Raw genomic sequence first — 13,713 nt, 5'->3', positions numbered from 1 at the left:
GTAACTGATTTAGCGGCACCACAGGTCCCGGACTCGGTAGAGGGTGGTCACCGCCCGCTCAGAGAGAGGTCATGGGTGGGGTGGTGCCTGTGGCCGGGCCTGTGGCCCCTCCCCTTCTAAGTTCTGCCGCTAGCAAAGGTCCCACCACGCCCCTCCCCCGGCTGGGCGGGGATGAGAGCCGCAGGTGCAGGAGTCCCTTCTGTCTGTGAGACGGGAGGGGCGAGGAGGAGGAGTCCTGCTGCTGGTGCTGCTCGCTGGAGAATCACTGGCGGCGCTGAAGCATCCCCGGCAAAGGGCTGTGCGGAGCGGAGAGAGACGGAGGCAGCGCACGATCGGCGTCCACCGCCCCCTGATCTGCACGTAGCCAGCCCTGTGCACGCACGCTAGCACGCACACAATCTACCGTGCAAACGCACGCAATCTGCACTGCACGCACACACGCTGTCTTGCACACGCACTTGCCCCTCTCGTGCCGCACACACCCACCCAGTCGTTCATACACACCCAGGCCCTCTCATACAAAGCATCCCGTGTATCCCTTTAGACCCCCATCCCCGTAGCTGCTGAGATGGGGGGCAAGAAGCCACACAGAGGAAACGGCGGAGGCGGGTGCGACTGCAAGCGCATCCTGAAGAACAACTGGCTGCTCATCGCCACCGTAGTGGCAGTGGTGCTTGGTGAGTGCTGTCCCCTCCCCCGTCCCTCCCCACAAATCCCACCGTCACCATCATGGGCTGTGCAGGGAGGGGTCTCTGAGGTGGGTGATTCTTGGCCACAGCACAGATATGGTCCAGGCCGGCGTCTGTAGCATCATCACTGCCATTGCAAGCTTCAGAGGGTCTCATTTTGGGCTACCCGCCGCCCCTAAACATTGAAACGACAAGGCAGACCCTTCCCCATGAATAAATGCATCCAGACACCATGTATGTATGCTAATTCTGGGAAGCCACCGCTGCTGTCCCACCAGGAGCGTAGCAAGGGTGCCAGGGGCCCGGGTGAATAGCCCTTTGACTGCTATTAAGTAGTAACATACAGCAATGATCAGGGTTCAATGGCCCCCTCAAGGCTCTGGGCCTCGCTGCCACTGCACCTGCTGCACCAATGGTAGATAGAACCCTGTACCGCACACTGTCTCTGCTGCCCGTCTCCATCCTGACCCAGCATGTCTCTGATCATGCCTCATGTGCTGTTTCGAACCCCTCTGCCCACCCCGCACTAATGAGTGTCCTATCCTTCGCTCATCCATGTTTCTATCTTCTGTGTATCTCTCTTCTCTGCTTTCTATCTTTAGCTCCGGGCAGCCTCTGCTTACCGTTAGTAGCTGCTGTCCTATGTAGCTTCTAACTGTCTTTGTTGCTAGTCTCTTAGCGTGTCTCTGCTGCTCGTCTGTAATGACTGGCTATATCTGCTGCCTGTCTCTCGCTTCTTGAGCACCTTTGCTGCCCTGTCCAACCACTCTGACTGCTTCTTCTGTTCGCCTTTTGCTCCCTCTCAGGTGCCTAAATCCAGCCCTAGCCCGTGCCTCTGCTGCCCGCCTCTAGCCCTTACTATCTCTAGCCCCTGACTGTCTGCTCTGCAGGTCTCCTTGGAAACCGGTAGCCGTGGGATGATGACGATGCTTTTTTAGGTTGTGGCTTGCGGTAATCCTGTTGCCCTCTGTTGGTTGTTTGGTAATCGCATTCCTGGCACAGCTAACACCTATTGTGTTGATTGACAGTGTGAGTAAACATTACATAGTGCCCAGGCCAGGGGTTGGGCCTTGCGAGTGAGCCAGGTATGCGGCCGGCACGAGAATAGGCTCCGGGCCGCGAGTGAGGAGTGAGGCCAGGCAGTCAAGTGGCACAGCACTATGCACTCTTTTTCGCGCAACATGTCCCTGGTGTGGGTGTCACACTGTGTGAATCTCCTCACGATACCGTCTAAGCCAGTAGATACTGGGAATGCCTGCCTGATCACTACAGTCTGCCAGCCAGTGACGTCAGACCTTAATCATTAGTCTCAAAAGCTGACGGATGAAAACATGACCAGACTCCGTAACCCACAGGAATGGAGGCAAAACGTAGTCCGAGAGCTAGGCTGTGCTGACGCACGCACCCCTTTCCAACCGAGTACTCACCCCATCACACACTCTATCAAAACCCAGCTATCGGTTTTGCCAATCATTTTTCGACTTCTAGGGTACATATTCTGAAAGCTTAAATTCAAGCAGCACCCCAAGTCTATAAAATCTCCACACGTGTGTTGCTGGTTGCTGTCAACGCACTTAAATATCACTCAGTCATCCTCGTTTCGTATTTTCTTTGGCTGGCACAGTGAGAGCATCGGAAGCAAACAGAAACCGTTGGCAGCGTGCCTTCCCCTTTTTCAGAAATCAGTGTTTTGCTTAAAAGTACTTCACAGCGTTACAACGCAGGTTTTCAGCACCACCGACAGCATTTCCTACTCCATGTCTTGTGCTTGGAATGTGGGGCACGTGCTTCTGGCGTCTACGGGCCTCTCACCGAGTTTACATGATATCATTTTATATCGCACCGCTTAGTTTGGGTATCATGATTCACGAAGAAGATTGTTTACACGGAATTTATCAAGCCTGGTGTTCCTTTTACAGAGAACATCCGGATTAAGCAAAATACAATGAACTTGTTTGTTCTGTTTGTTTGTCATGATGCTTTGATTACTTAACACCTTTATCAAGTTTAGAGACTAATTAACTAGCGAGAAAGAAATCAGACGAGGAAACTAGTTTATTGTAATCTCCAATTCACATTGTGTATTCTAGGAAATAGTTTAGAGATATGCCATTATTCTCTTGAACGATTTGGATTTTTTGAAACAATATATTTGTTTCAGCCTGCTTTGAAAAGTATAGTTCGCGGATCTCTAAATTTTGCAATTTCTCTCCATGCAGATCAGAGTGCTACAGAGCCCGCCGGGGCAATACAATACACCTCATGGCTTTAAGATGTTTTTTTAACAGGGCACATTCTTTATAAAAGTACCAACATATAGAACTTCATTTGAATTTGCAAATGCATACATACCCAAATGTTTGATCTTTATATCTGATTTTATTTTGTATAAGTCACATTCTAAATATTATAGGCAAAAGAAAGAAACTTACTTTGTTAGAGATTATCGGGTTCTTTAACAAAATGCAGCAGCGCTATTTAGTAGTTGTATTTACATGTTTAATTACCTTTTAAACAGTTTTATGGAAGTTTTACAAGTTTAAGCTGTTGATGGGCACATTTTTTGTAATCCATTTAGTCTGGGTCAAATAGTATTTTTAAATTGTGTGGGTGATCTTACGGAAAATCAGCCCCCCCCCCCCCGCCCATTGGTGGTTTATTACTCTACAACTTCACCCATTACGCTATCGAAGTGGGCCAATGTGCCTCTTGCCACTGGTCACATGTTCTTATTCTTGTTGTGTTGGTTTAGCTTTTGCTTCTTCTGGGCTTTTGGTCAACAGCATGGAGTGTGGTTAGGAAGAAGCAGACCTATTACAAATGTCACACAGCGTCTAAACACTCTCTTATGAAGGGTTGTACTGTAGTTCATAAATATACAGGCGCTGTTAAAATGTATGCCACATTTCAGCTCACAGCAAGCCCCACTAGTACACTGTACATCATGTGGTGTGTCACTTTACTTTGGATCGGGGTTAAGGTTAAAATCCAAAAGAGGCCCGTCTCACTAAGATTGCCGGCAGTCGGATTTAAATCTCTTGGACGGTCTTTGCAAAGAGCAGACTGCATGCCCTGTGCCCTGTACCCCCTCAGTGATTGCCAGCTGGGCCAGGAAACCATGGACTTCCACCTTCCAGGCACCCAGAAGACAGTGGCTGCCAGAAAATGACTTTGTGCGATCTTCAAGTCCTTGCCCACTAATGCTTTTTAAGTCAAGTCCGACAAAACTTGAGTGACAGAGTCAGCACTATAGGCCATCGATATCTAGCCCCACATTAACCTGGATTTCTTTCTGTCACAGTGTAAAGATGTAGTCGGTCCACAGGACATGTCTGCGTTCCCTCAGTTACTGATATTTCATCGGTCTCTTGCTCCACCAGAAGAGTACAATGGTTCTTAGTTCAAGGTTTTGCCTCTTTAATTTCCAGCTGTAATGAAATCTCAAACTAACCATATGACCTTTCAAAACAAGTAAAACAGAATTGCAAAGTCAATAGGTCGCACCTGTGACACCTATTGACTTTGCCAATGCTTATTTTTTCCTAAGATGGTTGCTGTGCATCTGCGCACATGCTGCAGTCATCCTAGAATGTTTTTGTTTTGTTTTAAGAAACTTCATTCAACGACCACCCCTTTTATGCATGTGCATGCATCGCAGTCATCTTGGAAAGGCTTTTATTTGAAGAGAAATCATCCAGTGATGACCAGCAGATATGTGGGTGCATGCCTGACAACCACCTTGGAATGGTTATAAGAAAAATCAGTCAAAGATGGCTGCCCCACATGCCTGCCAGCCATTTTTTGAGTTACTTTTCTTAAAACAAAAGGAAAAACTTGCCAAGATGGCCATTGCATGTGCATGTGAAAGTGTTCACACGAGCGGTCACCTTGGAAAGGTCTCAAATCCATTTAAGGAGAGTTGCCACCAATACACCAGTAGAGAAAGTTGGATGGGACTGGGAGGGGTAAACTGATAAAGAGATTGGGGGCCTTGAGAAGGAGGTTAGGAACAGGGGAGAGATACACAGAGGGAGAGAAAATAGCTCCTCGTAGTACAGTTTAAGGTTATTACATAAACAGTGGTAGGATATAACATATTCTATCAAAACATGGTGAGACCACAATTCTCCTACAATATGTCAAATTTAAGAATATGGAGGAAAGTCATCCAGTCAAGAACAAGGAACTGACATCGACAAGAAAGCCATTCCACTGTAAGCAAGGTGCAGACACAAAGGCAGGCCAAGACTATAATGATACAGTTTGCCAGCTCAAGTTGTCTGTAGGCGAGGCCTAAATTCTTAATCTTATTCTTATACTTTGTATGCTGTGCATTTTTCATATTAGTCATAGTGAAAAGTTAGTCATATTATTTTCCCTTGTACCTTGTTTACATATAGGTGAAAAATTTTTTTATCACTGTGCTCTACCTTTGCTGGAAATATCCCATATATTTGGCGTCAAGGTGTGACCGAAAGGTAGTGGAGTCATGAGGAGCAGAGGCATGAAAAGCAGAGTCTGACAGTCAATTTATACAGTCTTAAAAAATACTCTGCTGTAAAGATATTGGCAAAAAGGACAAATATGACAGTAAATCTCGTCTGGCTTACTTGGTCACAGATTGCTTTTTCAAACTTCTTAGATTGGGAAGGCACCTGCTACAGAGATCCTTTTGTGTCCCATATTTCCAACAATTATCAAGAAAAAGTAATAATGGTAGGATGATTCTGGTGGTTAATGCAAATGCTGGATAGACCTGTTTTTTGTCCAGTCACAATTTTGACTCATCATAAAGTAGCATTGAGGGTTGATGTGCATGCTGCAATGCACAGCGTAACATGTAGACCACAGATTTGTGTTTTACGTAGACAGTTCAGTGGGTCACTAAAGTGTTATTAGTGCGACAACCTTAACCACTATGTTATGTATTAAATCCTGACTTTGTTTTACCCCAGACCAAGCACTCTTAATATATAATCAGTATGACTAATATATCATGATTACACAGATATTTTGGACATTCTTACAGTGCGTACTTATTTCTTACATTACACAGGTTGAGCTAAGATAAAAGCCTTCCAATCATAGCTTCTCTTAAGCACTTGTGAAGTCATACAGAGCCTTTTATTTCCTTCAATTGGATTTATGTTTAGGTGTTAGTCTCCAGATAGCCCACAACCAGTATGAGACTCCAAAAAGAGAACTGATGTCCTTTAAGTGAGGCTTTTGTGTTGGACCAAACTGGAAGTGAAAATAAGAAACCCCAACTGCCCCCTACAGTTTGCTGCTTTTAATCAAAAGCAGAAGATGCAGATGCTGCGGCGTGTCCTGCAGTTGTCAAATTACAACTGGACAAATTCAACATATTTCACTGGGACTAGCCTGGATCCTGCCATATCCAGGATCTGGGTGGACGCCCCTCATTTCTTGCACTGTGCGCTACAAATTTAATTTGTAATCTTAAGCCCATCCTTTTTTTGCTCCATATTTTTATATTATTACCTGTAAACTATGGTGGGCCGTCTGAATATAAAATCAACAATAGCAGTGGGACAGAATATCGAAGACAGTATATCTAAAACAAAATATCGAGAGATCAATAAGTCTAGTTTTCATAGACCTAAATCCATATGAATGTAACTACATGGTACGTGTATCTTCAAGGTCGATATCTTCAAGGTAGATATTTTCAGGGTACATATATCTTCAAGTTAGATTTGGATTTAGGAATAGTAAATCTATACTTCCCAATATGCACTTACCTCAGGGCATGCTTTAGGGCAGTGCAACTGGTGCAGCTGCACTGGGGCAGACCTGAGAAGGGGGCACTGAGTTTAGCAGTAACTTACGATTTAAAAACACCTTTAGCAGAGTTCCTTGTGCGTCCAGTTTTCAGGCAGCATTAAAAATGCCTAGATAGCTCTTGTGATTAATGTTCCTGCTAGAGAGAGAGAGATCAGAATTTTGTCTAGGGGCAGTTTTGACTCGACATAAAGTGGCGCAAAGTATTAAAATTAGGGCTTTAAGTGGGCCGTGTCACACCAGTGCTGAGCACCAGCAGTTTTTTAAAGGGGGCCTTGATACGGGTCCCTATCGGTCTCAGTTGTGTGCCCTGGCACAGGTGGTCCATTTTTTTCCAGACTGCAGTGACCGCAGGCACATCGCTGTGCACTGCTCACACTGCTCACTTCTCACTAGTGGAGAATTACGGCATGACGTCATGCCAGGTGAGCGTTGTAGGGGAAGAGAAATCCTTTAAAGAGAGTCATTTTCTCTCTGTATTTCCCTTTTCTTTTTGAAACTTAGGAGCAGCAACATTGTCATGGTGTCATCAGGGTTTTAAGTGGAAGCTTTTTCAAAATTATAAGCAGGCCATAGTTGCTGCTTATTTATCTTATGCAACTTACAACCATTGACAAAGCCAATAGTCCTGACTGTTGTAGGTATAGTATTACTTTTTGTATCATATATCTGGATGAAATGAAGGAAACATCAAAATACAAGTTGGGCGGCACATTATGCTAAGCAAAAATTCTTAAGCTTACGTGTTTATAAGCCACGTCCTTAATTACATTGGCCATGCCCCTTTGAGAGACCACCCCTCCCAGTTTTTTCATCCCACCTAAAGCCCTGCTTAAAATGTCTGCTGCAAAGAACGCACACCATGCAGATCACAGATCAGTATTTTATATGGATAGCTGAGGAGATTACTGCTTTTGTCACAGACATCCTTTTGTTACCGCAGCTCATAAGATACAACTCTAACATAGAACAGTGATTGTTATGAACTGTCATCAAAGAGCTGTCTGCAAACTGCATAACATAGTTTACAACGTTCTGTTTGTTTCCCCAGTCTTTCATGATCTATTCCTAATGTTGGTTAAAAGTTTTGTTTGGGTAGATATACATTCTTATTCGTAAATCAAGCTTTTACCAATGCTTCAAAACAAATTAAATGTATGTGTTAGAGGGGCTATGGAGAGATGAGGGGCACTTTTGCCTAGTGGTCTTGAAGGAATCTGAGGAGGTGGCCTTGGGGTGGACGCAAAAAATGATTGTCCCACCGGGCGCCAACAGCTCTAAAGCCAATATTTGTCCCTTGATAATCTGTTCTCAATATTGATGAAACAATATTGCTTGTGTCAATTTTCTATAGTACAATTGTAAACCATTAATCAGTTTCTACAGTGCTCTGATGCCTACAGGCCACATTTGTGCTATAAAAAACAGCATAAATGATGAATTAGAAGATAAATAAAAAATACTTAAAGATCAGTCACTTTTAAGTTCACTTGGTCCCTTTTGTGCTTGCAGCAGAGTGCTTAGCGAATACTAGGGTGATAGTGTGCATTGTCATGGTAGAGGTGGGCAAACCTTGTAAGTCTTGACCAACGCTCGGGTCCAAGGCCTGGCCAAGCAAAAGGTCCTCTTGGAACCTTGAGCCGAAAACTAGCCAAGCCGATCTGTAGGTTCTGTACGCAGCCCACCCTCTTAGCTCAGTGTAGAGTGCTACGCTCCTCACCTCACCCAAGCAACTCCTTCTCTGTTTCAGTTGGACAAAGCCGCTCTCTTGGGCTTTAAACAGGACGGCCTGGCATGTACAAAGCAGTGGTAGGGGTAAGAGGGGACACGGGAGCAAATAAAATCTGTAGCTCCTTGGGGGTTGGCCTGGCTTATTAACCTCTTCCCTGCAGGGCTAATTCCCCCGCTGTGCTGGGGGGCACGCACACAGCCCCCCGGTGCTCGTGACGAGCTCAGCTCGTCACGCAGCACAGTGGCGCTGTGCTCATGACGAGCTGAGCTTGTTACGGCCACACCCGTTTCTTTAGAACACTCAGCACAGCGGGGGACTTAGCCCCGCGTGCGAGCGCTGCGGCCGTTATGACGAGCTCAGCTCGTCATGAGCACACGGCCACCGTGGCTCATGATGAGCTGAGCTTGTCATGAGCATGGGAGGGGTTAAGGGGCTGTTATTATGAGTCAAACCTTTTCTGCTGAACACTAGTGGTTCGGAGGCCTTTCCACCCCCCTTCACCCAGCCACAGCACAAGACATTCTGATTTAGGAACCCTCTGCCAGCTTTTAAGTTGGCCAGGCTATCATAAAGCCCCCTCCTTTGTAGAGACAATACCCCGAGACACCAGGAGGAGGCGTGTCAAGGAGGTCACTCCAGACCTCTGTTCTGCCTCCTCCCTGACCTCGTTGCATGGGAGATGCAGAGGGGCGTTGACCAATACTATATACCTTCATGGTCTTTGTGCGTACAGGAGCATTGTGTAGAGCTCCTTCGCAGTCAGTGTCCCACTGCCCGCTCTACCCCCATGAGGTAATTCATATACAAAAAGCTTCCAGAGTCCTAGCTCTGTCTCAAAAGTCTGCCTCCAGCTGAGTGCTGCACTTCCCTTGTGTTGTTGTGAGGATGTGTTATGGTGTTGGCTTCCCCAGACCTTTTAGTTGATAAGTGTCATTGTCTTTCTTGAGGTTTTGAGCCTCACCTAAAGGCGGTCTGTTTATGTCAGGAGAAGCTGGTGATATCATCATGCAAAATACAGTGCCTTGCCATAACTTTACTTAACTATGTAATTTATATTCAGTAAAGTTGATTTTGTCAACCTCATTTAAGAAGATGAATGCACACATTTATTTATGAGGGTACTGATTTAGCTCCTCAAAGAACTCAACACAAAGTAGTAACTTTTGAGGTAATGTGGGAAATAGACTATATCACTGATCCATCTTTAACAACCTAAGACACCTAGGACACAAGGCACCTGACATGCCTCTTAGTCAAATAATAACCTCATCATGAGGAGGGAGGTTGATGATTGTTTCTAAAATCATATAAAGAAACTATTATTTCTGAGAAATTATATCATTTATGTAATTTTTATTTTTATTTATTTAAAGGATTGTATATAGCGCTGGCTAGACCCGAAGGTATCAGAGCACTTTACATTAGGTTCCACAATGTAACAGAAAATGATAACAATTACACATTATGTCTAAAAATAAGCAATACATTGAGAGAGGAGAGAGGGAGAGACATAAATAGTGGAGGGGGAAAGGGGAAGTGTGAAGAGGGAGGATGAGGGAAGAGACGACAGGAGAGACGAAAGGAAGTCTGTCTAAAGACCGACAGGGTAGGTGACGTCCAATAAGGGAATCTACGGCCTGTCTCCCCTTTAGCTAAACCAGGTAGCTCCATCAGGCATCAGACAAAAATAGCTAGGTCTCAATTGACGAGGGAAAGTTCACAGATAAACAGGGTGGTAATTGAAGTACTAACGTGAAAAAGGAGTGCACTTTTTGGAAAATGTTGTAAGTCTTTATCCTATGTTAACTAGCTTATGCCAAACATTTAGATGGGCTGGGCTCCTGCACCATCTATTACAGCCAGAGCCGGCCATTGGCTGAGCTCTGGCTATTCGTTTCCTCTTAATTTTTGGCTCGCCATCAATGCTTAATTTGAGCCAGTGATTGCCCCAAGGGGCCAACTGGCACTGTTTTTTGGAGACCGGTACTTATTTTCCCTCATCGGACATTTCCCAATAGAGGGAAAACAAGAAAGAGGAAGAGAAAAGGGAACCATCAGGCTGGGACTTGGGAGAAAGCAGGAATCTGTAAGAGTGAGCTAAAGGGGCAGGGAGTGCCGGGCAATGGATTGAAGAGGCGTGAGTGTGATTCAGGACTTCGTAGCTTTTGTATTCGGCGCGCTGACATTTAATGGAGCGGGCCGGGGGTTTTCTGAGCCGAGCTTTGGGCACCGGGAACTCATTATTTTACAACTTAATCACTGTCAGACGCCCACATGTAAGTCATGAGTGCTTTTTAATGCAAAGAAGAGGACAGCCTTCAGTTGTCTTGTCGATTCCGAAGGAGGATGTGGCTATGAAAAAAATTATGAAACATCTGCTCATTTGAAAATGTTGCACTTCGGGCGCGCACAACTTTCCCAGTCACGTGCAGGGTGGGTGGTTGTTGTTGTTACGATGGGGCGGTTGCTGCTGTGATGTTTTCTCGGTCCAACATTTTCTTCTAGTTAAAGTGTTACATTTTGGGCGAAGAATTAACAGGTAAGATAAGGGGGCTAGAACGCGATCTCTGAACCTAGATAAGGAATTATGATCTGAGGAGAAGATAAGCAGGTGCAAAAGCTTCGACGGGATCCGCGTCCCGCCGAGCTCGCGCGCCCCTTGAAATCGCACATAGTGAGAAATGTTTCGGAAAATTCAAAACTCCCCCAGGAGAGATATCAAACGTGGCAAAAGCAGAGGGCAGCGTTGATGGGTCCTTGTTTTTGCGTAATCTAGAAAGATCGAAAGTTTGAGACATATATTTACATACACGGTGTCCTGTCCACCCCTAGAAATGATTTATGAAATCGACCTTCCTGCCGTCTATTGCACCTCTAGATTTCACATGGCAGACTAGATGAGACCTGTGCCCGCCGTATATCAAGAGATAACCTTGAAACTACAACCTAATTACACTGCTTGTAATAAATGTCAGCCTTCGGCTCATCTGCGCGAGATATATATTACAACACAGTGCACAGTTATGATGTACGGATGTATATTTTTAAACCTGCTTGCTTGGAGTCATACTGCGGGCCATGCTTGAGCAGAGCTGTAGGCAGTTTTTCGCAGAACTGTGACTACAATGGCAGAGTCTCAACCTGCTATTTCTGTACTTCTAAACGCCCACACTTGAAATTCTGTTTTGTGCTGCTTTACACGTTTTTCCTGGCCAGCACGAGAGGCGCTCTGGGTGAGTTATGCCCCATTTACAACTGGCCGTGCGGTGAGACATTCTTCCAGGTCATTGGAATAGGGGGGGTCGTCACTATCTGCGCGGGGTTCTTTGCAAAGTTTCCATTACACATGCTGCGTTTACGAGCTGTGGGACCGGGCAAGCCTGTGCACTTCCCTGTTGAGTGTCCAAATGTGCCACACCAGAAAAAGGCTACCGTTTGTGCTGAATGTGGTATGGTGAGAAGGAGGGCTAAGGGCTGATGTTGAACAGGAGCCAAAGTTGGTTCCATCTGAAAATATAAAATTTAAAATATAGACTAAAAAATTAGACTCACAAATCTAAATCAGAAAAATTAAGGCCACACAAAAATGTATGGCCACTAGATTTTATACCTTTTTAAAAATCAATTCCCAAATCCAGATATTCTCAGGGCCTGATTTAGAGTCGGGTGAACAGGTACTCCATCACAAACATGACATATATCCCGCCCAACCTTATCATAAGTGCATTATATGCAGTGCCACGGGAATTATGACATTATGTGGCTGCAGTGATTTTCACATAATTGTAGATTTGTCACATTTGCCACATAATCCATCATCTGCAGCATAGTCTGAAACAAAAAAAGTGTTTCTAGCTTAAACGGTTCACAAGTTACTAAAAATGCAGGGACAAGTGTTTTCGTGCTGTGGAAGGCCCTTTGCAAAGGATGACTGGTCCCCTTTCTGTAGCTTAATGCTATATTCGGTTGGTAAACTTGTACCAATGAGATGTAACTAATGCCCAGACTGTGTTAACAAGCTTAACAATGACAAAGCAATGAAGTAGTACTATCACAAAATGTGCCGCATAGTGGCACATAATTTGCCTTTTCTTCCACGTAATTTACTCAACTATGCCACATAATTTGTCCTTCCTCTGCCGCATAATTGGAGTTGCTCAGATTATATCATATGGCACTTGCAGGTTATCTGTCACATTTGTGACTGACTACCCGTCCATCACACTCTAAATCAGGCCTTAGTTTCCTTCTTATATAGTAATGGATTCAATTATTTTCTAACTGCTTCTTTAGCTTAAATGCTTAATGGCAGGATATGGTGAATGCCGTACCTCTGTAAGTAAATATGCATGTATAGCCCATACTTTTGCAGTTAACATGTTTACCTTTTTCTTTTTTACATCTGCAGTTCTGTCAGCTAATTTCTCTCGTACTGCTGCAGGCAACCCAACCTGAGCCACATTTTGTAGTGGAGCATCAAGCACTCAGATTTAAAAAGTAATCTCAGGGAACCTGAGGCGAGGGGTGCAGTTAGTTCCAATGAGTGCCCATGGACCCCTTTCCCCACAAACACACACAAGCATGTGGTGGGTGAGACTCCATTCTCAGAAGTGTCAGCCCCTCGACAATGCCCTTAGAGATTGTCTATCAATGCTGCAAACCGGGTTCAGCCCTTACATATTCAAATTATAACCACATTTATAGAATCATATAGATAAAGCTACAGGTACAGTGTATGAGAGCCTAATATTTCCATCTAACATTCAGATTTCAATGTCCCTTCTTCATACTGTTTGCACTTGTCCACCACGGCTCAACGCTCTGCTCCTGAACTGACGTTGTGTGCCACATACTGTCCAGGTAGTCCCCCCCCATCGTCACTCAGCATGCAGATGCCACTTGGTGCTGTTTTCGACTGAAGGAGCAACCTTCCATGAGCCTCACCTTCCCCCCGTGGGCTGACAAAGAACCGTAGAACAGCCAACACACAGGACCACCATTTGTGCATGAGTAAATACAGTGGTGATTTTGTAGCAACCTGGAGACTTTACATCCATGTAATAAGAGTTTGGACTCTGAACCAGCCGCTACTTCTTGTGTTTCCTCTTCGCCTCCTCGTGAGACAGATGCAAGAGATCTTTTGCGAGAGGCATATTTATAGAGACACAGCCGCTGCTAGAAATGTATTACATAGTGAGAGAAGCACCGGGGATGTGCACCTGGAGTAAAATCTCAATGACACACTCATGCATAATAGTGTCTCTTTGTTTTTATTCATGTGCATCTCTAAGGACTATGGAAACCCTCTGTATTCTGTCTTAATATATATTTTTTCAAAACATCAAGGTCATTCAAAAACTGAATTCTTTGCATAATCATCTACTCAGATAATTTATTAAAAGTTCTGTCCTTCATAAAGCAATTGTTTTATAAACTAATGTATAATGTTAAGAATCGTATAGTTACAACTGAGAATCAATTTAGGTTTGA

The 13,713-nt window shown here is 44.7% G+C and overlaps 1 protein-coding gene and 1 pseudogene across 1 annotated transcript in view; one reads left to right on the top strand and one right to left on the bottom strand.

Moving 5' to 3' along the window:
• Nucleotides 1-311: 311 nt before the first annotated feature.
• Nucleotides 312-13,713, top strand: part of SLC1A1 (solute carrier family 1 member 1) — a 385,327-nt gene continuing 371,925 nt past the window's right edge. The window contains exon 1 of the mRNA XM_078675713.1: nucleotides 312-677. Within this exon, the coding sequence (XP_078531839.1) occupies nucleotides 569-677 (109 nt within the window). The 5' untranslated portion in view covers nucleotides 312-568. The remainder of the gene's footprint in view (nucleotides 678-13,713) is intronic.
• On the bottom strand, nucleotides 13,105-13,376 carry LOC144819122 (small ribosomal subunit protein eS27 pseudogene; annotated as a pseudogene).

Source organism: Lissotriton helveticus, chromosome 2_1, assembly GCF_964261635.1.
Source record: "Lissotriton helveticus chromosome 2_1, aLisHel1.1, whole genome shotgun sequence".
NCBI classification, from domain to species: Eukaryota; Metazoa; Chordata; class Amphibia; order Caudata; family Salamandridae; genus Lissotriton; species Lissotriton helveticus.
This window is presented reverse-complemented; position numbering and strand designations above follow the sequence as displayed.